Here is a 26,306-nt window from a genome sequence, read left to right on the forward strand (position 1 = left end):
CAGGGATCTTGATCGCCTTTCCCTTCCACAAGACATTACACTGGTCCATTACATTGATGACATTATGCTGATTGGACCTAGAGAGCATAAAGCAACAACTACTTTGGACTTATTAATTATTAATTAATTAATTAATTTATTCTTTTGTTGGATGGCCAGTACCATACTCTAGACTTATTGATAAGACATTTGTGTGTCAGAGGGTGGAAAATAAATCTGATTGAAATTCAGGGCTCTTCCACCTCAGTGAAACTTCTAGGGGTCTGGTGGTGTGGGGCATGTTGAGATATCTCTTCTAAGGTGAAGGATCTTGTTGCATCTGGCCCCTCCCACAACAAAGAGAGAGATATAGCGCCTGGTAGACTTCTTTGGATTTTGGAGGCAACACATTCCTCGTTTGGCTGTGTTACTTTAGTCCTTTTACAGAGTGACCGGAAAGACTGCTAGTTTTGAGTGGGGCCCAAAACTGGAAAAGGCCCTGCAACAGGACCAGCTGCTGTGCAAGCTTCTCTGCCCCTTGGGCCATATGATCCCACAGACCCAGTGGTGCTTGGGATGTCAGGTAGGGATGCTGTTTGGAGGCTCTGGCAGGCTCCTATGGGTGAATAGCAGCATAGGTCTTTAGGATTTTGGAACAATGCCATTCCATCATCTGCAGAAAACTACTCTTTATTTATTTTACTTTTTTTGAGAAACAGCTTTTGGCCTGCTACTGGGCCTTAGTAGAAACTGAACACTTGACTATGGGCCACCAAGTTACCATGCGACCTGACCTGCTCGTCATGAACTGAGTGTTATCTGACCCAGTAGGCTGTAAGGTTAGGCGTGCACAGCAGCAGTCGATCGTCAAATGGAAGTGGTATATATGTGATCGGGCCTGAGCAGGTCCTGAAGGCACAAGTAAGTTACATGAAGAAGTGGCCCAAATGCCCATGGTTCCTATTCCTGCCACACTGCCTTCCCTTCCCCATCCTGCATCTGTGGCCTCATGTGTAGCATCTTATTATCACTTGACAGAGGAAGAGAAGACTCAGGCCTGGTTTACCGATGGTTCTGTATGATGTTCAGGCACCATCCAAAACTGGACAGCTGTGGCACTTCAGCCCCTTTATTGGATATCTGCAAAGGACTGTGGTGAGGGGAAATCTCAGTGGGCAGAACTTTGGGCAGTGCACCTGGTTGTGCACTTTGCTTGGAAGGAGAAATGACCAAATGTACAATAACGTACTGATTTGTGCACTGTAGACAATGGTTTGTCTAGATGGTCACAAACTTGGAAGGAACACAACTGGAAAACTGGTGACAAAGAAATTTTGGGAAGAGTTATGTGGATAGACCTCTCTGAGTGGACAGAGTACATAAAGATATTTGTTTCCTATGAGAGTGCCCACCAAGGGGTGACCTCAGCAGAGGAGGACTTTAATTAATCAAGTGGATAGGATAGCCAATTCTGTGGACACCAATCACCTTCTTTCCCCAGCCACCCCATCGCTGCCCAGTGGGCTCATGATCAAAGTGGCCATGGTGACCAACATGGAGATTATGCATGGGCTCAGCCATTCACCGAGGCTAACCTGGCTATGGCCTGTGCTCAGTGCCCAACCTGCTAAGACTACCATCCATAGACTCATGGAATGCCACCATCGTGGTATTCCTTCCATACAGCATTGCTTCTGACCAAGGAACTCACCTCACAGCTGAAGAAGTACAGCAGTGGGCCCACACCCACGGAATTTAGTGGTCTGACCATGTTTCCCACCATTTTGAAGCTGTTGCCTTGATAAAATGTTGCCTTTCAAGATCTTGAAGAAGCCATCTAGGTAGCAGTACCTTGCAGGGCTGGGGCAAGGTTATCCAGAAGGCTGTGCATGCTCTGAATCAGCAACTAATATATGGTGCTCTTGCTCCCATAGCCAGGATTCACAGGTCTGGGAGTCAATGGGTGGAGATAGGAATGGGACCACTCACCATTACCCCTAGTGACCCACTGGCAAAATTTTGCTTCCTATTTCTGACACTTTATGCTCTGCTGCCATAGAGGTCTTAATTCCACCAGAGGGAGAAATGCTTCCATCAGGAGACACAACAATGATCCCATTGAACTGAGAGTCAAGGCTGCCACCCACCACTTTGGGCTCCTTGTGCCCCTGAGTCAACAGGCCATGAGAGGAGTTATGAAGGGAGTTATGGTGTTGGCTGGGGTGATTGATCTGGACTAGTAAGGGGAAGTTGGACTGCCACTCCACAGTCTGGGATAAAAAAGATACCTTAGGGCATCTCCTAATATTACTGTGGCCTGTGATACGGGTCAATGGGAAGCAATAACACAAGCCAGGCAGGACTATCAAAGGCCCTGACCCTTCAGAAATAAAGGTTTAAGTCACCCTACCAGATAAAGAACCATGACTGGGCTGGCCAGTTAGCTCACTTGATTAGAGCGTGATGTTGATAACTCCAATGTCAAGGGTTCGAATCCTCATACCAGCCAGTTGCCATAAATAAATAAATACATACATACATACAGACAGATATACATACAATAACATAACATAACATAACATAACATAACATAACATAACATAACATAACATAACATAACATAACATAACCACGACCAGCTGGGGTGCTTGTGAAGGCAAAGGGGAGTCAGAAGAAGGAGTGGGAGAAGGTAGTTATAAATACCTGCTATGACCATGTGACCAGCTATAGCAACGAGGACTGTAATTGCCGTCAGTGCATCTTCCCTAGTTTGTTAAGAATATATTTTTGTGTATAGATACACATATCAAGCAAATATCTTTGTATCCTTTCCTCTCTTATTCCTTTATCATGTAACATAAGATGTACTTACTTTATATCAGTATTTAAATATTAATTTTACATCATAGTATTTAAGTTATAGGATATCAAGGAGAAGAGTACACATCACTCAAGTACTTTACCTACTCTTCTGGGGAAGAAATTTTAGTGTATTTTTTATTGTCCATAGTATAGTTGTATTATGTCAGGCAGAACTATGACCTTTTTCTTGTCCTTTTATGGTTTAAGGAGACGTGTATGGGAGCCAAGTTGACAAAAGGTGGGGTGGACTTGGATAATTAATTTTAGTATCAACTTGACTGGATTAAGGGCTACCCAGATAGCTGGTAAGGCATTATTGTTTCTGGAAGAGATTGGCATGTGAGTCAGTGGACTGAGCAAGGAAGATCTGCCCTCCATGAGGGTGGTACCATCCAACTGGATGAGGGCCCAGACAGAACTAAAAGGCAGAGGAAAGGCAAATTTTCTATCTCTTCTGGAGCTGGGACACCCATCTTTTCCCACCTTTCGACAGCAGCACTCTGGGTTCTTGGGCCTTCAAATTCCAGCACCAGCAGTTCCCCAGGTTTTCAGGACTTCAGCCTTGGACTGACAGTTATACCATCAGCTCCTCTGGTTCTCCAGCTTGCAGATGACATGTTGTGGGACTTCTCAGCCTCTGTAATTATGAGAGCCAATTCCCATAATAAATCCCCTCTCATCTGCCTTCCTTTATGTATCCTATTGGCTCTATTTCTCTGGAGAACCCTGACTAATACAGCTACTTTAATTTGTCAAGTTGAAAAAATCAGTTGGATTTAGTTTGGAAAATGTATAAAATCAGCAGGTTAATTTCAGAGTTCCTTTTGGGGACATGGCATATTTCTATATTTATTCAGGTCTTCCTTCATCACATTCAGTAAAATTTTAAGTTGACTAGCCATGTGATAACGTATTCCTCACCTGTAATACTGGGATAAACATTCTTTTAAAAAAATTTTTTTTTATTTTACTTCTCAACATACATTGTAGTTAATTTTCATGCCCCTTTACCCATTCCTCTCTACCCCTCCCCTCCCCCATATCATATCTGTTCACTTGACTTAAAAAGCTCAAAGAATTTTTGTGATTGATGTGTCTTCTTCCCCCCACTTTGTGTGTTTGTTTATTTATTTATTTATTTTTAGCTCCCACAAATAAGTGAGAACATGTGGTATTTCTCTTTCTGTGCCTGACTTGTTTCACTTAATATAATTTTCTCTAAGTCCATCCATGTTATTGCAAATGGTAGTATTTAGTTCTTTTTTGTAGTGGACTAGTACTCCATTGGGTAGATATACCACATTTTCCGTATCCACTCATCTGATGATGGACATCTGGGCTTGTTCCAACTCTTGGCTATTGTTAATAGAGCTGTAATAAACATCGGAGTACAAGCATCCCTTCGGCACGATGATTTCCATTCCTCTGGGTATATTCCCAGCAGTGGAATAGCTGTGTCATATGGTAGATCTATCTGCAATTGTTTGAGGAACCTCCATACCAATTTCCATAAAGGCTGCACCATTTTGCAGCCCCACCAACAGTGTGTGAGAGTTCCTTTTTCTCTGCAACCTCTCCAGCACTTATCATTCTCAGTCTTTTGGATATTAGCCATCCTAACTGGAGTGAGATGGTATCTCAAAGTGGTCTTGATTTGCATTTCCTGGATGCTGAATGAAGTTGAGCATTTTTTCATCTGTCTGTTGGCCATTCGTATATCTTCCCTTGAGAAATGCCTATTCAGCTCCTTTACCCATCTTTTAATTGGGTTATTTGGTTTTTTTGCTGTAAAGGTTTTTGAGTTCCTTGTATACTCTGGATATTAATCCTTTGTCAGATGAATATTTTGCAAATAATTTCTCCCACTCTGTTGGTTGTCTGTTTACTCTGTTGATTGTTTCTTTTGTTGTACAAAAGCTTTTTATTTTGATATAATCCCATTTATTTTTCCTTTAGTTGCCTGTGCTTTTTCTGCTTCAAGGAATGGCTGAGGACTACAAAATGAGCAGGACATGCCTGGGGGTGTTACGCGCTCTGAGGAGGTCAAAAAGTACTGCTTCTAATTTTGTGTGCTGTGATTATTTGCATACATCTTGAACTGATTTTTATTATTTGTCCTTAAATATTTTATTTTATTCTAAGAATGTGATCCTTTTTTGATCCCTTGCACTAACTAGCTATTGCTTGCATATGAGAAATCTACTGGTTTGTACATCTCCGTCTTGTAGTTAGCCTCATTACTGACCACTTTCCTGATAAAAACCATGGTGTTGTGAAGTGATTGATTTTGTCTTTTTCTTTTCTAATATTTATACCTATAGATATTACTATAGAGTAAAAAAAAAAACTATAAATAAACTAAAGAGTTCTCTTGCAATTCCACTTTCTAGTGTTAGCAGGTTTTTCTAGCCCTGTAGGATGAATTTGGAACGTCTTAATATCTTTCTATACTACATTATAAATAAAGGACTAAACTATTCTGAAGTTTCAACAGACTTTGTCAAATGTTCTTCATTGTGTGGTTTTGGAGGATGGAATCCTGAGTTTCCTTTCAAGAACTTTTTGAGGCTTGTTTTATTCCTGAGCCATTTATACTATTTTACATTTTCCTAATTGTAGGAAGTAGAAAAAGAACACTAATATATAAAAAAGCATTTTATGTTTATTATATAAATATATTAACACAGGTAGGGTAAGTATTTTTTCTTTCAGAAAATGGGCATGGGTGTTGCTATCAGAGCCCTGGCATGCCTGCAAATGCCGCTAGGCCCTACTGGATACTGGAAATAGTGAATTTGGTTTGAGGAAGAGCAGGTGTGAAAAGATTCCAGACTTCAGAAGCAGTGTGATTCAACAGAATCACGGAACCTTAGAGCGGAATGTAGATGGGATGAGCAAGGCTTGTTCTGAGAAGGGCAAGGAGACCCTTCACCCTGGAGCTCGGCGGGACTAGGGAGAGGCAGAGTTAAATCAGCAAGTTGGTGCCAGTTCCCCTCAGGGCCTCACAGAACCTCTCCCTGAGGAATCAGCATTTGACTTTGTAAATCAGGGGACTCCTGGAAGCTCCAGGGTAAGGAAATGAGATGAAGTGGTCAAGTAATTAATTTGGCAATGTGTATGGACTGGCTGAAGCAGGGATTTGCTTTGGAGCACCCTGGGGATACCTGTAAAGACAGGAGGCCACCTGAAAATGGAGGGGACCAGCAGGCCTGGGGCCTCACTGGGTTGGATGATGGAGGAATGTGGAACCCAGAGGCGTTAGACACTGGAGTTGTGGTCACTCATGTGCCACTAATGCTCAGTTTGGGATGCCACTGGTTCACTGTGGGATCTGATTTCTTTCCCTGAAAATGCAGATACTTCAGCCAAACTTTCTCTGATCTGGGCCTCCACACCTCAAAATGGTGCACCTGTGGCTGGGGGAGGGGAGGGGATTTGATATGTGGCATGAGTCATTAGTAGCTGTCATGTGACCCTTCTTGCACTGGGCTCTGGTCAATGTTGTGGACCGTGGCAAGGCTGCCTGCAGAGATGAGACCCTGGCATAGCTGGATGGGAGGTCAGGCAGAGTGCAGGAGGTGAGGGCCATGCTGAGGGAGGGTCGTGGGGACGAGGTAAGTGATTTGAGCAAAGCTAGGGAAGTGAGTGATTTGTCAGCAGGCACCCAAGGGAGAAACCCAGGGCCACTGGAGGCTGCTGAAGTGGTCTCCTGGGAGACAATAGTGTCCCCATGCAGAAAGAGAGGTGAGTGGCTAGCCTGCAGGAGGAGGCCAAAGGCTCCCCAAATCCAGATAGGCAGTGCCCCACTATGCTCCTCTAACCCCACCCCTTAGCAATGGTCTCCCAGCTTCTCACCCCTAAAGTCACAGCTGTGGAGCATCTGTGGGGTTGTACTGAAAGCGGGGACTCCCCTCCTCCTTCTGCCATGCAAGCTTGTTCTCCCACTGCCCACTTTCCTCACACTCCTCTCCCTCGGTCTCCACGAATATGGAGGGGAGACTGCTGCCCCACGATCCCTGCACGCCCTGCTGGCCTCTTCCTCCCCTCCCCAGCAATCGTCCTCCACTCCCCCTTCACAGTCTAGGTCGTGGCTGCCACCTCAGAACTACAGCCCACAAAGAAAAAGACTCAAATGCCTACAAACCAAAGCCTGTATTTGCTAGAGCGAAATATTCTTCCCTTTTATGAAAAAAGATCCCTATTTAGGCTAGCAGGTTAATTAAGGCATAGAAAGGAAAAAGTCTAGTTCATCCAAGAACTGAATCTGAAAGTAGGTGGGGACTGGGCAGCGGGGTAGCGAAGGTTCTAGAGGCAGCTGGGGAACCTTGGTGTCTCATAGGGTCTCCCTACAAGCAGATGTCCTTGGTAAATAAGAGTTAATAGTTGGAGCATTAGCATGCCATGGCTCCTTTGGATTTTGATTCCAGTTGATTTCAGGAGGAGAGTCATAATCCAGGGCCCTACATGCCATTTCCCCGTCCAGGACAGGCAGGTCTGGCCCCGGGAGAGTGCGCAAGCTGCGGGGATACTGCGGTGCCTCTCCTCCAGCACCCTGCAGCCTCCCCGCGCCTACCGGTGGCAGCGCGCCTTTGCGGTGCCCTGACACCGAACTGATGCTTCTGGGAAACGAAACTAAACCTCTCCAAAGTTTCAAGCTCTTTTTGTTTCCCGCTACCCGGCGCGTCCGACTCAAGTGAAGGCGGGGCCGGGGAGCCACCGCGGCGGAAACGGCCAGGGCGGGCCGGCGTGCGGGCGCGAGTACAAGGGGACTCTGTGCGGGGCGGCGCCCGGACCCGCCTGCGCCCTGCCGGGACTGCGGCCGGGCGGCGGGGACTGGACGCGAGCGGGCGGCGCGCTGACCGCAGTCTCCGTGCGTCCCGCAGGCGGGGAACCCGCGCGATGATCACCTAGGAGGCTGGCGCGGGCGGGCGCGAGCGGCGACACGCGGCCATGGAGAGGGAGCCGGCAGCGGCGGAGGATCCCGCGCGCGCGGGGCGGCGGCGGCGGCGGCGGCGGCGCTGGGAGAGCGGGATGCGCACGGTGCGCTCCAACCTGCTGCCCTCCCCGGGCGCTGAGGACCCCGCGGCGGGCGCGGCCAAGGGCCGGCTGTGGCGCCAGCGCTGGTGTGCCCAGCACCTGGCCGACAACCGGCTCAAGACCACCAAGTACACAGTGCTGTCCTTTCTGCCCAAGAACCTGTTCGAGCAGTTCCACCGCCTGGCCAACGTGTACTTCGTCTTCATCGCGCTGCTCAACTTCGTGCCGGCGGTGAACGCCTTCCAGCCCGGCCTGGCGCTGGCGCCCGTGCTCTTCATCCTGGCCGTCACGGCCTTCAAGGACCTGTGGGAGGACTACAGCCGCCACCGCTCCGACCACGAGATCAACCACCTGGGCTGCCTGGTCTTCAGCGGGTGAGCTCGGTGGGCTGGGCGGGCGAGCGCGGGGTCCGCGCAGGGCCTGCGCTCCCGGGAACTTGGTGATGGGCACAGTGTGAGTGGTACCCGCCGGGGTGCCCTGGAGAACGGCTCGCTCCGCGAGGCTCCTTTGCGCCCTGGCCGCAGCTAGCGGGGAACCCTAGATGCCGGGGCATGTGGGGACGCCATGTCCCGGATTGCCCCTCGGACCCTTGTCTGAGGTGGAATGACCCCAGGGCTGGAATTTGGGGGCAGCTGGGCATTCTCATTCTCAGCAGCTCCCGCCTTGTGAGTAAAAAGGAGGGAACACCGAGACGGGACGCATCCCAGGTGCCTGCCTCAGTCCTTGGCCAGGCACAGTGGGCCAGGATGTTTAACAACCAACACAGGGACATAAAGCTGGTCTCGGGACAAGGGAGTGAAAGTGCCAAGTTCTGAGGTGCCCTGCCCGGATCAGACAGAAGGGCAAGGGTGAAAACAGCAGTGTCCATCTACCCATGTGAGCTGCGAGGATGCCGCAGACCTGGGCACTGCCGCAGACCCGAGCACTGCCCTATAGCTGCCTGTTTCATTTTCTTAAAACTACCCCAATGTCAGATGGAAAGAGCCTTTGAGGGCTTTGCCAGCCCTGCCATGGCTAGTACCAGGGAGTGACCTTCCAATGGGCTCCTTCTTCTTTTCTCTCCCTGCACTTCCCCAGAGTTTTGGATTCTCGGGGTGGGAATGCCCAGGATGCCTACTGCCTCTTCTCCTTTTATAAACCCCACCCCAAAAGGGCCACTGGACTGTAGATCCATCTTAGAGCTGTGGTCAGTAGCCGGCACCACCTTGAGGTCCCACCCCTGAGGAGGGCAGGTGGTCTCAGCCTCCACCCAGAGCTCAGACCCTCTTTCCTGCCTGTTTCACCTTGCTTGACCCCTGCTATAGGAACTGAGATGGGCCTCGGAGTTGGGGGACACGAGTGGTGTCCGGCTTCCATCATGAATGAGGTGACCCTAGGAAGCTCCTTGTCCTCTCAGTGACAGGTTGTTCCCTCTAAATGATGACAGTCATAGATGCTCCTTTCTCATAGGGTAGCTTAGGTAAAGACCGTGAATGCCTGTCCCTGCACTTGAGTATCTCTGATCCTCCAGCAACACTGCAGAGGTTGTGCTTTGAATTTACTTTGATATAAAAAGAGAGGAAACAGAGGTTCAGAGAGGTTAGTAACCTGCCCAAGGCCACACCACTGCTATGTGGTAGTGCTGGGATTTGACCCAGGTCTTCTTGTCCTTATAGCTTTTTAAACATTTGTGTACTTATGCTTCTCAAACTTTTATAAGAGGAGTTTGTTAAGAATAACAATTCTGTAAAGTTTTTGACCCAACAGGTCTGGGATTAGGCCCAAGAATTAGCAATGGTGCCCTGTTTGCCCGCAAGAGGTGCCCGCTGGCCAGTCAGCAAGCATGATGTCAATGGAAAAGGCTGTGTCTGTTCACCAGGAGCCTCAGCAGGCAGGGAGGGGGCACCCCTTACACAAAATGCCCTCAGTGTTCCCAGAGTGAGGACTCCAGGCAGCCATAGGTCTGTCCTCTGTACCGCATAACCCTGGTGGGGTTCTAGCAGGTTTAAGACTGCACACATACCATTTCCTGTTATTACTGGGTCTATAACTTCTGTGGCCTTCTTTTCATAAATACTTAGGCCTCAGGAAATATAGTTTCAGTTGACAAAGTGCTTTCAACAGATTATTGTCATTTGATCCTGATAACAAGCCCCCACCAACATCTTGCAAATGAGAAAACTGAGGCTGGAGTCTAAAAGCAGCTCCCTTGACTCCATGACCTTTGCAGGGCTTCATGGGATTCTGAGACCTCAGCTTCCACTTGGACCACACCTGACAAGGTTCCCCACCTCACCTCCCCTTCCCTTCCCTCTCACCCAACTGGATTTCTGAGTTTCCGGTACAGTCCTCAGGCAGGTCCTCAGGATAATGGTGCTTTCAGGAGAAGTTCCCCAGCACCTCCCAGCCCCCAAGTCAAATTACTTGCATACTTTCCTGGGGAGGGAATGGGCCTTCTACCTGGGAAGGATCTGTGGGAAGTGTTCTTAGCAATTGTGAGAGCGGTGGGAGTTGTGTGTCAGGAGGAGGCAGGACCTAACTTAGTGTCTTAGCTCCTCCTCAGACCCTGTCTCCTTCCCCACTGCAGAAGCTGTTGGCAGCTTTCATTCTTCCATTCTCCTCCCAACTCCCTTGAGGACAGTCAGCCCAATGCCTTCTTCTACTCACTGTTCCCCAGGAAGGCAGGTCCAATTCTTCCTGTCCCAGAAAGTCTGGAATTGATGTTGTCAGGTCCTGGGGATGGCAGGAAGAGGAGGCTAGGTCCCACCCAGAGATTACTGTAGGGACTGATTGCTCCATGGGGTGTGTCCACCAGGCGAGGGCAGGGCTCCGAGCCCAGGGGTGCAGAAGGCACATCAGGAGAGGCCTCCCAGACGAGGCAAGAGTCTGGGGCTGCAGTGTGAGGACCAGGGTGGCTGTGAACAGGTGAGGGCAGGGAGGTCAGATGCTACAGGAGAGGGATTGTCGGGGAAGGAGTGGCACATGACAGGTCAGGGCACTGAGAGACTGGGAACAGGTTATAAGTTGTGTGGGGGCGAAGTATGGACATGAAGCCCTGGGTCTTTGGTAGCTGGCACTGTGACAGCCCAGAGAAGGCTGGGGAATGACTTCTGTGCCAGGCAAGTCTGTGGCTTTAGTTACTACAGAGAAAGTCACAGGAAGGGTTGTGAGCCATCAGGGTCTCTCCATGTTGTGGCTCCCCCAAGCTTGCACATCAGTCATCTACACTGTCACTGACATGGTGTTTCTCAATAACACAGTTCTCTGGCACCTCTCTGAGAATGCCCTATGGAGCTTGTTAGAAATGCAGCTTCCTAGGCTGTGGAGGTTTGAGCAGCAGTCCTCTGTTTCCACCTCCTGAGTCCGTTTTCTGCTCTCATGGATTTCAGACTCTGTTTAGGAAAATGCTTTGGGGCCAAGTTCAGCCGGCTGAGAGAGAGAGAGAGAGCAGGAGGAGATTCCCGGGGGTTAGGTCCTGCCTGTGGCCCACCACCTGGGGGAAGGATCCACCAATCAGCCTCTCTAGGCTGTGACCAGAGGGATGGGGGGCAGGTTTTGGGAAGCATCTTCTGGTCGCATAGTCCTCTCTGGTGCTGGCAAAGACCGGCCAGAGAAGCCATGTCTGTCTGGCCACGGGGATAGAAAGGAGCCACCGGAGCTGGATTTCCCCATACTCGGAGTGCACCCTGTGGTCTAGAGTGCTGTGACCTCAGGCTTCTGTGTGGGCTGTGGGCTTCCCTTTAGTATACATCAATCTCCAGCATGGAGTGTCCAGCTGGGACGAGGTGGACACCAGCAGGGGCCAGGGCTGCAGAGCAACCTTGGGATCATGGAGGGTGGGGCTGGAGGAGGGGGGACAGAACACGGAGTCTTTTTGGCACCAGGACAAGACCCAGGATATATGAATACATAAGGATCATGAATTAGAATAAGTTGGGCAGTGTTCCTACTATTCTTTATTTTGGAAGGAGTTTGTGAAGAAGTGGTATTAATTCTTTATTAAACGTGTGGAGGAATTCAATACTGAAGTTAATTTCTTCCAGTCTAGACCTGGGCTTTTCTTTATGGGGAGTTTTAAAATTACTAATGCAATCTCTTCACTTGTAGGTCAGATTTTCTTTTTCTTCTTGAGTCAGTTGTGATGGTTTGTGTCCTAGAAATGGACAATTTTATCCATTACCACTTTTTTTTTTTTCTTTTTTTGAACTATCCTTTGGAGAATATATCTAAGCTATCTTGTTTGTTGGTAGATAGTTACTCACAGTAGTCCCTTATGGTCCTTTCTACTTCTGTAAGGTTGGTAGTAACATATCCTCCCTCTTAAAACCAATTTTGATAATTTGAGTTTTCCCTCTTTTTTTGCTTGGTCAGTCTAGCTATAAAGGTTTACCAATTTTGTTGATCCTATCAAAGAGCAAACTTTTTGTGTTGTTGACTTTTCTCTATTTTTCTACTTTCTATTTCGTATATTTCTGCTCTAGTCTTTATCACTTCCTTCCTTCTGTTTGACCGGGAAGGAAATATATTTATTGTTCTTTTTATAGCTATTCAGGGTGAAAGTATGTTGATTTGAGATCTTTTTTCTTTGTTAATACTTCAAAAACTTCATGGAAATAGAATTAAAAGGTAATGTGAATCTTTCCATGAACTTTTGAAGTACCCTCGTATAGGTGTTTGCAGCTGTAAATTTCCCTGTAGGAACGGCTTTAGTTATATCCCATAAATTTGGGCGTATTATGTTTTCATTTTTTTCATCTCAAAGTATTTTCTAATTTTCCTTTAGATTTCTTCTTTTAAACTCACTGGCTATTTAGGAGTGTGGTGTTTAATTTTTACATATTTGTGAATTTTCCAAATTTCTTTCTGTTATTGATTTCTAAATTCCATTGTGGTCTGAGAACATATTTCATTATGATATCAGTCTTTTAAATTCATTGAGGATTATTTTGTGGTCTATCCTGGAGAATGTTCCATGTGTGATGGAGAAGAATATATATTCTGTTATGTGAAGTGTTCTATAGATGACTTTTAGATCTAGTTATTTTAAAATGTTGTTTACATTTTTTGTTTTCTTGCTGATCTTCTGCCTTGTGCTAGTCATTATTGAATGTGGGGTATTGGTATCTCCAACTATTATTGTTGAATTATCTATTTCTCTTTTTAATTCTGTCAGTTTTGTGTCATGTGTTTTGGGGCTTTGTTGTTAGATGCCCTTGTATTAATAAAGTCTAGCTGAATTGATCCCTTTATCATTATAAAATACTTTTTTTGTCTCTACCAATTTTTGTCTGAAAGTCTATTTTGTTGGTAATTAATACAGCGTAACGTCAGGATCCATTGGTGGATCTCATCTGCCTTAAATGGTGATTTTCTCCCCCCCCCCTTCTGTATTTATTAACTGGAATTCTTAGAAGAGTTGCTCTCTTCTTCATTCTCAATCCATTTACTGAATTATTTATATTACTGTAGAGCAGTGGATTTTCGTTGTGTTCTGTGGATCATAATTGAATGCTGTTGTAACTTATCCTGTGCTCATACTGTTCTGGCTTTGGCCACCAGGAGCTCTTCTAGGCTGTCTGTCCTGTCCCTCTGACAATCCCAGCCCCTCCTGAGCTCTGCCTTACTTTCTGGCTGCACCAGGTGCTGTTTTGCCTGCACTAGTTCTGGAATCAACCACTTCTCTTACAGACTATTTAGCATTTTTTAAACAAACTATTATTATGAAGTCATGGATTTAAATATAGTTGAGAGGTTTTAGTTCATTGTAGTTATTATAGTGATTGATGTTCTTTGGTCAATAGGAACAAATCAAGTTGGCTCTTGAGTCTTTTTGATATAACCTCCAATCGTTTTCTTTGGTCCACATCCAGGCTCATCTTATATGTCTCCTATGCCACCTCTGGAACCACAAGAGGTTCTGTTATTTTTAATGCAATTCTTTTGTAGCTCTTGGGTGGCCTCTGATGCGCAGGGTGCCTGTTCCTGGTTGCTGTCCCATAGTCCAGTTTGATCCTATTTCAGTGGTCATCCATTATGGTGATCATCAACTCCACATGTTCCATTTTTCCTGCAAGGGAAGGGTCAGGTGGTGTTGTCTGGGGGGCAGTACTACCTCCAGATATGTTGGCAAACATTTAGTTATCACAGTAACTGACATGGTGCTTCTGGGCCCGGGTTGCTTAATGGTATTAAAGGCCCTGGCCTCTCTCAGGACAGTCCCCCTTGAAGAACTGCCCTTTCCCAAAGGCTAGTCAGGTGCTCACTGAAAAGCACATTTGGAAGAACGTTTTAAAGGCACAGCTCATCCATGTGGCTGGATGCCTCAACTTGGGAACAGAAAGAAGGGCTGCTTGACTCTTCGGCTCCTGCCCTACACAGCACGGTGGTCCAGATCCCTGCTGAATTCCTGCAACAGGGGAGCCCAGTGTGCTTATTTGTACAAGACTTACCTTGCTATATATAGCATACTGAAAGAACTTATGGGAACACTGAAGAGGCTATTTTGATTTCTACTTTTTCAGAGCACTCTTTGCTTGGCTTTCTGTGTTGATTTGCTCTGTGTTTTCCCAGAGCACGGTTTGTATGCATTGCCCTGCACATACCCTCTGGTTATTTTTCCACTGGGGATAATATATTTTGGAATACTTTTTCCTACCAAACTGTTTTTAGTAGGTAATAACGAATTCTTTTGCCCATTTAAAATAAGTCGGAGACTATTAAAATCCCCTATATGAGGTCAGACCCTCCCCAGCAGTTAGATGCTGGGCAGGAGGCTTCTGTCCTCAGCCCAGGCTGTGCATCTAAATCCTAAGTCCCACGAAGATGGGGGAGATGGCAGCCTCTGGGCGAGCTGTGGGGAGGAAGCGACACAAGCACACAAAGGGCGGGGCAGTGCCTGCTGGCAGGCGTGCTTCTGACAGGTCAGCCACAACTCGCTGTTATCACCGTTACCACTCCTGTTGTTGTTGTTGTTACTCAGATCTTTTGGTCAAAATGCTGTTCACATTTTTATGACACTGACATAGATGTACTTCCAGCCCAAACAAAGAACTGTAGTTGTTGTTTAGCCTATGAACTAAACAATAGGGTAAATGTGGTTTTTGAAAAGCATTTTGAAATACTGAAAACAGCTTGTGGACCCTGACTCCTAACTTCATTGACCCTTTTAATAATGTCTTTGAAATTATCATTTTCGCTTCTCTACAGTTATAAAAATAAAATAACTAAAATAAGTCTTTGGTTTTCAAAGGACAGTAAACCTAGACCAGCAGTGGAAGTCCTTGCCACAGATGTGCCAAGCAAGACTTCTCAGAAGGTGCTCAGTGGGTGCCTGGACCCCTGTGGTCTTTGGGTTAGTACAGCACTAACTTCACGTCAGCTCAGGGACCTTTTTTCCTTCAACATCAGGTTTGCCTCTTGTAGAAACTATAGGACTTTCCTAGAAAGGCCCCAGGGTGTGAACAGACGTAAGGGTCTGGGGTCTGAGTTGACAACCCCTTCCCAACACATACCTTCCAAAGCTCAGCAGAGCCCCCTAGAGTCCCACTGCCCCAGCCTCTCTTCCTGCTTGGAAACTTCTGCCCCAAAGGAATCCAGTAGGTCAGGGGTTAATGAAATGACATTCTGAGCTACCACCAGATATTTGAACTGTGTCATTTGTAAGGTTTTAAGACATTTCACTGTTATTGCATTCTGCCTTTTGTTTTTGTGTACTTCTAATAACAGATCAAACAATTAAGTTCAGGTCAGTTAAACTTTGGTTCCAAGTTCTGTGCTTTGTGAAAATACAACCTTGGAAATCTTCAGCAACATAGGCAGAGGATGTCAGCTGTGGACAGGAGTTAAGCGTGGCAGACGCGCTGGATTCTCTTAGGGGAAGAGCCCCAGCTTAGAGAGAGCCTTCCGAGTGAGTCACGGCGGCTGGGGAGGGACGCAGGGAGCAGCCTCAGTCTGTTCCAGCCTGGACACCAGGTCCTCTCAGTGGTTCCCGTTCTCCAAAACTGTGAGTACGTGGAGGAGTCTGCCTGGGGACACACCCCGCCTGAGGGCTGACTCAGAGGGTGTGGCCACCTCCCTTTTCTGTAGTTTATTTTCCAGGGCCCAGCCAGAGACCCTACCAGACATAGCAGAGCCCCTCCTGGTGCTCTTTGCCGAGTTGGAAATCAGTTTTGTTTCAGTTACAAAACCCATCCACTCTCTCATCTCTGTCATCTGCAGTGCACGGTGGCTTGGGAAATCTATCTACTCAGAAAACTGAGAGCAATCTGAGGGAAAAAGACGATCAGGGAGAGCAAGTCATCGGGAAGAGGCTCCTGTTCCTTCTGGGATGCCCTTGGCTTTTGTCTCTGTCTGAACAAACAAGCCATTTTTAGACAGAAATCAAAGGGATTTTTTCCAGAGTGTCTCATCTAGACAAGTAAGGGCTGCAGTAATTTACCTCCATTAACAGGCTCAAGATACACATGGCATGAATTTATTTTCTAAAAAAGAGTATCTTCATTTTATTTTACATTATTTTATTTTATTTATTCATCTTGCCATGACAGACTTCAGTCGATCAAATGTGTTTGACTTTTCTTGGCACTTAACTCTCACTGTGACTTGCATTGTAACATTTTCCATTTACACATTTTTTTTTTTAAAGAAAATCCTTGCTTGTAAGTAGGATGGAAAGTTTGGTTCACTGCTCTGAAACCTGGTGGCTGCGCTGTGTCTTCAGCGTCTGCGCCACTGCTGCACGTGCCAAGGCCCAGGGTTGGTCACATGGGAGACCTGGAGCCGAGCTGAGCCCGGTTGATCACAGTTAGCCTCCTCCCGGATTCCGGTCTTACCTCCCTCTTTTTCCCCTTTTGGTTTCCCATCCTGTCAATTCCTCAAGTGTCTGGCAGGACGTGATGGAAATTCCTTCTTAATGCGCCCTGGGACTTGGAGAAGGTGGTGTAGAGGAGTGGAGGGGGTGGTATCTGTAACTCTTGGCTCTGTTCCTGACTACCACCAGGCAGTGACATCTTAAATTAGCCCTTGCTTGTTCTGTCCTGTGTTATTAGCCATGGCTGTTTACTTCTGTATCCTGATGCTTTGGCAACTGAGGCCTTGCTGCCCTGAAGGATGGCCCCTCCTATGAGCATGTGTCCGTGCACAAGCCAGCCAGTCCAGCGTCCACACCCTGGCTGCTCCTTTATGTTATCCATCTCTCACTTGGGCCACTCTCCACCTGCCCTGATCACCCTGCGTCCAGGTACCAGAGCCCTAGGGACAGCCCTGTGCCCCGGAGCATGCAGAAGCCATTCACACGGACCAGTTCTAAGCCTGCCTGCCGTATCCTTCCCATTCTTCACCATGAAAACCACAATCAAGGCTCTCCTCCTGTCCCCCCCCTCCTGGGCACCTCCTCATCACCACCAGTGCTGCCTTTCAGTTTATAAATATGTTGAATTTTCATTGAATCCTGGAACCTCCCGGTGAGTCCAGACTTCCTGCAGGCTGAGCTGCAGCCCTGGACCTCATCCTACATCGCCAGGCACGTGCTCTCAACTGCTTTGCACACATTGTAGCCTTCCCACTCGCCCTCTCACCGCTTTCACCCCATCCCCAGCCCTTTTCTCCAAGGCTGGGAACCACAGCTCCCTTCTGCTGCTATGTGTGCTGGGAGCAGGAGCTCCTCCTCTGTACCTATTCCAGCTGTTTCCATGGGCAGAGTACTTCTTCTGGGCTGTCTGGGCCACTTCTGGGAATAGCCAGTCTTCACCATTCCTGTGGTTCCTGTTGTGCAGCGGGGGCTCTGCATGTCTGATTGAATGAACACATAAATGCAATGAATCATTGTCCTGAGTCATGGCACAATGAATGATTGTGTGGTAGTTAGGATAATGCCTCCTCCACCTGAAGATATCCAGGTCCTAATCCCCAGAACCTGTGACTGCATTAGCTTACGTGAAAAAGCACAGTTAAGGTTGTCTGCAGATGGAGTTAAAGTTGCTAATCAGCTCAACTTGAGATTATCCTGGAGTATCTAGGTGAGTCCAGTCTAATCATGAGTCCCTGAATGTGGAAGAAAAGGAAGAGGAGGAGGAACACAGGACAGAGTGATGTGACAGGAGAGGGACTCAACCCACCATGGTTGACTTTGAATATAGACGAAGGGGCCATGGCTCAAGGCATGTGGTGGCCTCTAGAAGCTGGAAAAGACAAGGAAATGGATTCTGTCCTGGAGCCTGCAGAAGGAACACAGCCCGGCTGAAACCTTTATTTTATCCCAGTGAGAGATGAGTCAGACTTCTGACCTTCAGAACCGTACAATAACACATTTGTGTTGTTTCAAGCCACTACATCATGGTACTTTGTTACAGCAGCAATGGGAAACTTATACGCTCTGTGTTCCTGGGAGTTCTAGCATTCTAGCAAACAGATACCACCTTCTTGAGCTTTAGCCTCCTGCGTGTTAATATGGATTGAGACCATTTCAGTTAAAATGGCCATAGCCATTTGAATTAGCTGAGAATATGTGGAATAGCTCCAAGTTGCTAGTGGGCTCATGAAGACATGATGTGGTAGAAAAGTAGTTTAAATACATAATGATGAAACTTCACACATTTCTTTAGCATTGTATACCTTCCTGAATTTTTATGAACTGTAAGGCACAGTTCTCAGCTAGCTATTGTAAGGTGCTTGTAAATTCTTCACTGACTCTCTGAGGAAATGGCAGCACATAGAGAGAGGTCTGGTCCCAGAAGGGACAGAGCTGGGGAGCAGAAAGGTGGCCCTAGGGCACTGGGATCCCAGACAGCATTATCCAGGACTGGCTAGCCATGTGCCTGCTCTGAGCTACCCAGTCTGAGCATCCTGTCTCCTTTTGGTCTTGGACATGCTTATATATGGATCAAGCTGTTTAAATATACCTGACTTTTGTGAATGTGTCAGAAGCCAGACAGTTATGCTGATAAACACCAGGACATCGAATTTAAGAAGGATAGGTGACAAAGAGGCCATATTCATGCTTTTTAGAAAAATTAAATGTCATGTTGATTCTTTTCAGTATAGCTGGTTTATTACAGCTCCAAATGTATTTGTGCATGCACACTCAATGTGTGTGCATTTATTTATTTATAAATTAGAAGCATGTAGTGCATATATATTACATCCATTAAAATATATACAAAATATAAATAAATAAAAGATTTAGATAAATCGCAATTTCATTGGATCTCTGTACCGGCCAGTTGCCTAGAAAATAAATGGCATTTGTAAGGAAAAGTTGTAGCCTTTTTCTGCACCCCATTGATGGTGTGTTTTTCTGTGTATGGGCGTTTGATGACTCTAGGTACCTCATATAAGTGGAATCACGCAATATTTGTCCTTTTGTGTCTGGCTTATTTCACTTCGCATAATGTTGTCAAGGTTCACCCATGCTGCAGCAAGTGTCAGAATGTCCTTCCTTTTTAAGACTGAATACTATTCCGTTGTATGCATAGACCACACTTTGTTTATCCACTCGCCTGCTGATGGACGCTTGGGTTGTTTCGACCTTTTGTCTCTTGTGAACAATGCTGCTGTGAACATGGGTGTACAAGCCTTTTCCATAATATCTTGTGCATTTCTCGCATGGAGACATTTCCTGTGGACTTCATTTGGAGGCCCTTTCCAGGGGCTCGTGTCCAAGAGGGTGTAGTCAGGGGTGGTGACTAGGACAGCATGAACTGAGGACTTTTCCCGTCTCTGCTTTTGTGTTACTTTCATGAACTCTAAGACGGTCTTTTCTGCTTCTTAACTCATGGTGGTGCTGCCCACAGATGAGTGTTCCGGGGCCCTAGCCTGGTGTTTACTCACTGCACTGGGCCACTCTATGGACCATCCGTGCCGTGAGCTTGGGAGAGCTGCTGTCAGCTTAGGCGGGGTCAAGTGCTGTGTTGGTGGGCTTGTTGCCTACATGTTATCCCACTCTTTTTTTTTCCGATGTTGACACGCCTTTTGAGTCCAGAGTAAGCCCTGCTTGCTGGGAGCAGGAGCACAGCCGTGGGCTCGCAGCAGAGAGTGGAAACATTGTGGGGGGCTCCATGTGTGCGGGTGGTAGTGGCCGGGCCTCATGAAGGTCAACGGCACCCATTGGCAAGATGGCCTCTGACACACACAGAAGAGAATGGCCCACACTGACTTCTTGATTTTGAAGGCCTGACTTGGTCTTCTTGGCCTCTTGTGAAATATTTCCCTTTTATCTTCCTTTAACATTATTCATAGTCTATACCCTGTGTTCAGACTTTGATTCCTGGTGTTTGAACAGAGGGAGAGTTGCTCTCTGGTGTTTCTCCATAGACCTGAAACCGGCTGGCCGGAGGGGCTGATGAGAGTGGGGTCTTGCTTGGGGAGTGCTCACCACATCACACACATCTTCTCCCTGTATTTGGGAGGTTTCTCACGAAAAACCCTTTCATTCATCCCTTTGATGTGGCCCTTATTCCAGGCTGTGCCCCTTTTGGTAGAATCAGGGGCATGCAGTGACTTGTGATCAGAGGAACAGAGAGGCCAGCATACCTAAAATCTACCATTTGAGACAAGGAACAGGTGAAACCACCTCCTGTGTCTTGCAGGTTGTCATGCGGGCTCCTGGCCCCCCTGCCTGTTTCGTTTTACAGGCAGGGCTGAGCATGTCCCCAGATGTACCTGCAGAGAGTCAAGAAGGCATGACAAACAGAGAGCCCTCCTCTCCCTCTGCCACTCAGGGTGAGTGGGGTGGGGCTGGAGTGGTGGTGGGTGACAAGATGGGGGACCCAGAGCATGTGCTTGCTCTCCCTGCATGTTAAGAGTACATAGGAAACTGAAATTGTTTTTAAAGGAAAATAGTTTCAATTATTTGATTCACTTTTGATTGCCTGAGAAATTAATGATCCCTTTATTTTAGAATATGACATCTTGAAAACTAATGGATTGAGAACATGGAGATAAGCAGAAAAAACATCTCAAACTTCAGTACCCTAAGAGGATCCTCAGCTTAGGAAGAATTTTTTTCTCCCATGAAATTTCTTTTTACTTACATTGTAAGTAAAGTGTGTGGCAATGGTGTATGTTTTAATAACTGTGCACTTTGTGGCCTTGTGTTGTTTTTTCTGACATTTTGGCTTCTTTGTGTTATTTGGGGTGACAGTAAAATAAAGTGTCATCTCCGTTGATTTATCTTGAATACGAGTGTCAAGAATGGTGGATGTTGTCATAGTTCCAGCAGTGGGTGACATCATCATTTTAGACAAATATTTCACAACTGTGCCTCAAGATCACGGGAAGGAGAAAATAGGTCAAAGGGAGACTCCAGCCCTACTGAACAGTGCCTGGTGAATGTTCTTGTGTTAACCAGAAAGAGCATCCAAAAATAGCTTCCGGAATTTATAGGATCTGTGGCAGTGACTGGGGACTTGGCGTGATTTTACCAGATAGCTCAAATGCTGGCAGTTTCACATTAGCAGCCATGCAAATGGGAAGCAATGGCAAACCTCTGCACAGACAGGAGTAACTTTTCTGCACCAGATCTGGGCTCTGGTTTGGGAAAATCTATCATCCTGTCTAAATAGAGGCAAAGTTCGGCCAGGTTCTTAGAGAATGTATTATACTCCCCTGCCCCGTGTAAATTACGTATCTCTGTCTGCTTGCACTGAAGAGAGCATCCTTCTCTCTCTGAACTTTAACATCCGTGGAGCTGTGCTCCCAGGAAGCCTCAGCACACACTGATGTGGTTCTGTGTGGTGATGTGTGGAATGCCATGGCTACACTCTGGGACCTGGGGTGGAAGGCTGGAGGGTGGACCATTCCAGCTCTTTGGCATCAGGGAGGAGGCTTGAGGAGTGGCCATGCTGGATGTGAGTTTGCACCCTTTAATTTCATGCCTGCTCCCCAACCCTGGGCACCTCCAGGCAGCCATTTAAAACACTAGGTTTTGATATTCTGGATAATGGAGGAAGGTCATTTTGATTTACTAAGGCTGCTTGGTTGTAGAGTCAAACACTTAGCTAGAAAAGAGACCTTGTGAAATCAGAGATGATGTTTATGACTGAGGCCTAAAAGACTGTTGACATTAATTATGTATATAGATTATGTAAATTCTGTTCATCAAAGTATGAAAATAATTTGGCTCTGACAAAAATATTGCAAAGATACAAGTAAGCGCAAATTAATGTTTTATTTTCTAAGCAGTTCATTGAAACATGGTAGAAAAATTTAAAAACAGGGACTTTTGGTTCGAGAACAAGATGGTGTAGATATACTTTTCCCTGCTCTTCCCCTGTAAATACAACTAAATCCTGGAAATAATTCAACAGGCAACAATAAAATGACACTGAAAACTAAAAGAAGAATGCCTTCCTTGGAACACGGGGATGGTAACACTGTGAGGTCCCCAGGCTTCCATTCATCTCCCAAGCAGAGCTGTCAACAGGTACAGATGAAAACAAAACAAAGCCAAACAAAAAAGGCACTGTCTGGCCAAAGAGGGAGCCCAATATCATCCTAATGGGATTCCCAGTCCTACTCCACACCCCAGGCACCCAATGGCACAAGGAGACCGAGGCCTGGGGCTTCTGCCCACCCAAACCCCAGCAAAAGTTGGCCCAAGGAAGTGCCTTCTACTCCCTTATAAAGAGCATCTGCAAAAATCCTGCAGAGAAATCACAGTTAATGGTTTTCAGACTGATTCTGATTTCAGACTGATGCAAGATCAACAGATGCAAATTGACTGCATGTTTATATATTGACAATGGAAAAGTGGAAACTGAAATCATAAACACAATACCATTTATAATTGTGCCGAGAAAATAATGTATTTAGGCATAAATTTAACAAAGCTCATATAGGATCTGTATGATGAAAATTACAAAATGCTGATGAAAGAAATCAAAGAGGAACTGAATAAATTGAGAAACATACCATGTTCATGTGTTGGAGGAATTGACATAATAGAAATTTCAGTTGTCCCTAAAATTATCTATAGGCTTAACACAATTCCTATCAAAATCTCAGCCAAGTTTTTTGTAGAATAGCCAAAATAATTTTGAAAAAGGATAATGTAGTGAAAGGATTCAGTCTTCTCACTATTAATGCTTACTGTGGAACTACAGAACTCGTGATAGTGCAGTGCAAGCAAAGGGATAGACACATATAATAATGACCAGAATAGAGAACCCAGAAATAAGCCCATATAAATATGCCCAATTGGTTTTTGACAAAGAAGCAAACTAAATTCAGTTCGGGAAATATGGCCTTTCAGTAAATGGTGTGGGAGCAATTGGACATTCATGTCCAAAAAAACAAAAAAGAAAAATAAAAAAAACCTAAACCTCAAATACCACATACAAAAATTAACTTAGGAAGGATCATAGATATAAATGCAAATTGTAAAATGATAAAACTTCTAGAAGAAAACATAAAAAATTTTCAGGATTTAGGATTAGGCAAAGAGTTCTTAGACTTGAAACCAAAACGTGATTCATAAAAGGGAAAATTGATAATTTGGACTTCATCAAAATTAAAAACACTTGCTGTGGGAAAGACCTCATTAAGAAAAGAATACCAATTGCATCCTGGGAGAGAATATTTGCAAATCACATATCCAACAGAGCACTTATATCCAGAATATATAAAGAACTCTCAAAATTGAACATTAACAAAACAAAGAATCCAATTTGAAAATGGGCAAGATGTGAGACATTTCCCTGAAGAAGATAGACACATGGCGAGTAAGCACATGAAAAGATGTTCAGTATCTTTAGACAGTGAGGAATTGAAAATTAAAACCACAAAGGGGAATCACTGCACGTTTACAGGATGGCCACCGTAAAACGAGTGGTAATGCCAAATGCTGCAAGATGCTGACAACTGGGTCTCTTACACTGCTGGTAAGAATGTAAAACACACTGACTCTGGAAAATAGTCCTTTTAAAACTAAAAATAGAATCGTTATAGGATCCACCAGTTGCACTCCTGGGCATTTACCCCAGAGAAATGAGAACTTATTTTCACCCAGAAACCTGTGTACAAATGTTCATTGCAGCTTTATTCATAACAGCCCAATGTTTAAAACAGCCCAGGTAGATGTTCTTCAGAAGGTGAATGGTTGAACTGGTATGTCCATATGATGCGATGTTAGTCAGGAATAAAAAGGAACACATCAACAGATAAAGGAAGCCACTTGGATGGGCCTCAGGAAAATATTGCCGAATGAAAAAAGCCACTTTCCAAAGAATGTATACTTGATGATCTCCTTTATAGAACATTTGTGAAATTACATACTTAGGGAGATGGGGAACAGATTCGTGGATGCAGGGGTTAGGGATAGGGAGGGGTGGGTGTGGCTACAAAGAGGTAGCATGAGGGGCCTTGTCCTGCTGAGTATCTTGGTTGTGGTGGTGGTTACAGAAGACTACCTGTGTGGAAAATTGCATTGAAGTACACACACACACGAATGCACGTACAGCTGGAGAAATCCAAATAAGCTTGTGTATTTCCGGTGTTAGTTTCCTGGTTTGGATGTTGTGCTCTGGATAGCAGAATGGTACCATCAGGGCAGGCTGGTCATGGTGTTTATGGCCTCCCTCTACGTTTTCTTGCAACTCCTGTGGATGTATAATTATTTCAAAATAAAACGTTTAAAAAGTGACCAGGGTGTCTTGTGCACATGTCATCCAGTGGCACATCCTACAGAGAGAGTTCCCTGATGACGGAGCATGGGACTGTCAGGAGTGAGGCCTCAGGAAGCTCTGCCAGACGGCCACCACATGCAAGAGGGGAGAACAGGACAGTCCTGTTACTTTTCCAGGAAGAAGTAGCATCACATTTACACTCTTCCCAGCAGAGGTGAAGTGTCTGGTTAGCAATATTTCCTCAGTGTGTGGAGATAAGCACAGAAGATTTATGAAAAGCTGCAACTGAGGGCAAACAAGGAATCTTGCTCTTATCCCAGATCTGGCCTCTAAGGAGACTTGGTTCTCTGGTTGTAAGAAATATGTAAAATGCTCAGGATTATCAGTTTTAGTTAGCACCTGGAAAGATACAGCAGCATTTTATTTTCACATACTTGTATCTTTTTGCTATGAGTAATTTGGATAATTACAATCAGAAGGGTGAACTGCTGCACACACCCTGGGGCTATTTATCATCTATCTCAATCCTGGGAGTGTCACAGCCCTTGATCTTTGAAATTGACCTTGTAACTGAGCTAAGGGATAGCCAATGTCTTCTAGAAAGAATAGGTATTGGATAAAATCACATTGTTATGTCATAGTTAATAAATAGGCAAAAATGCATTTTTAACACATTTATGGGAAATGGAAACTGTAGAGAAATACTACACTGCTATGGAATATTCCTGAAGTATACACTGAATGTGGGACAGGTGTCTTGCTATCATGTATGAGATTGTCAATGGGAAATGCTTTTGAAAATGCACGATTGCTAAACGTAAAGAAAGGCTGCCTCTGAACCTGAGAGCACCATGGAGTGATACCCATCCTTTCCCCATTTGCTTAGGGGAAGCAAGTTTTAAGGAAATGCCACATGCAGTATTATCAAAGGGACTCTCACCTAAGGGGTGCTTTGCCTAAAAAGCCACAAGGGACTCCATTGCAGAGTGAGTTTAGAGATGCAGAAAACTGAACCTTGATTACTGGATTAATAAAATATGATCTATCCTAGGATGGATGTTAAAGGGGGACTTTTCAACACTGAGCCAAGCCTTGAGGTTGTCATTTGGGTGCTATATACAGTCTCCACTGGGAGAGGCCCTTTGGACTTTGACACCAGCTGTGTGGCTAGGGTGGCTACCTCTACCAGGGGTGGCTTTGCTGGGATGTGAATGTGTTACTGTTAACCTTGCTGGGTACCTGACATGTTTTCTCACGGGCTTGTTTGACATTTATGATCCCAGGGCCTTTACACCTGTCTCACTGAAGGAGACTGAGGGTTGGGCAGGCACCTGGTGTGCTTGGTGTCTTCTGCCCACTTACTGCAGGCAGATAGCCCAAGGGGAAAGAGGAGTACTGATTACTGCCCGACATACCCATCATGAGTCGAAAGTATCATGAACGGAAAATGCACGTAGCACACCTAACCTACTGAGCATCCCAGCTTAGCCGAGCCTGCCTTCAACATGCTCAGCACACCTGCATCAGCATGCAGTTGGGCAAAATCACCTAACACGAAGCCTGTTTGATAGTGAAGGGTTGGCCGTTCCGGGTAGTTTATTGAACACTGTACTAAAAGTGATGCACACAATGTCTGGGTACTGAAGGTACGGTTTCTACTTAAGGCATATCACTTTTGCACTATCGTAAAGTTGAAAAATCTTAAGTCAGACCACCTTAAATCAGGGACCCTCTGTATATTCCAACATGATAAGCCTCCTGCTTTTTTATTTCTGAGTAATAAATACTTTACTTCTTTGAGTGCATTGGCTTTACATTGAAAAATCAAAG

The 26,306-nt window shown here is 45.7% G+C and overlaps 1 protein-coding gene across 1 annotated transcript in view; it reads left to right on the plus strand.

The window, feature by feature from the left end:
• The first annotated feature begins 7,791 nt into the window (after nucleotides 1-7,791).
• The window catches only part of ATP10A (ATPase phospholipid transporting 10A (putative)), a 139,497-nt gene continuing 120,982 nt past the window's right edge, over nucleotides 7,792-26,306 (plus strand). The window contains 1 exon segment of the mRNA XM_063089995.1: nucleotides 7,792-8,252. Within this exon segment, the coding sequence (XP_062946065.1) occupies nucleotides 7,792-8,252 (461 nt within the window).

The sequence above is a fragment of the Cynocephalus volans genome, chromosome 3, assembly GCF_027409185.1.
Source record: "Cynocephalus volans isolate mCynVol1 chromosome 3, mCynVol1.pri, whole genome shotgun sequence".
Taxonomy (NCBI): Eukaryota; Metazoa; Chordata; class Mammalia; order Dermoptera; family Cynocephalidae; genus Cynocephalus; species Cynocephalus volans.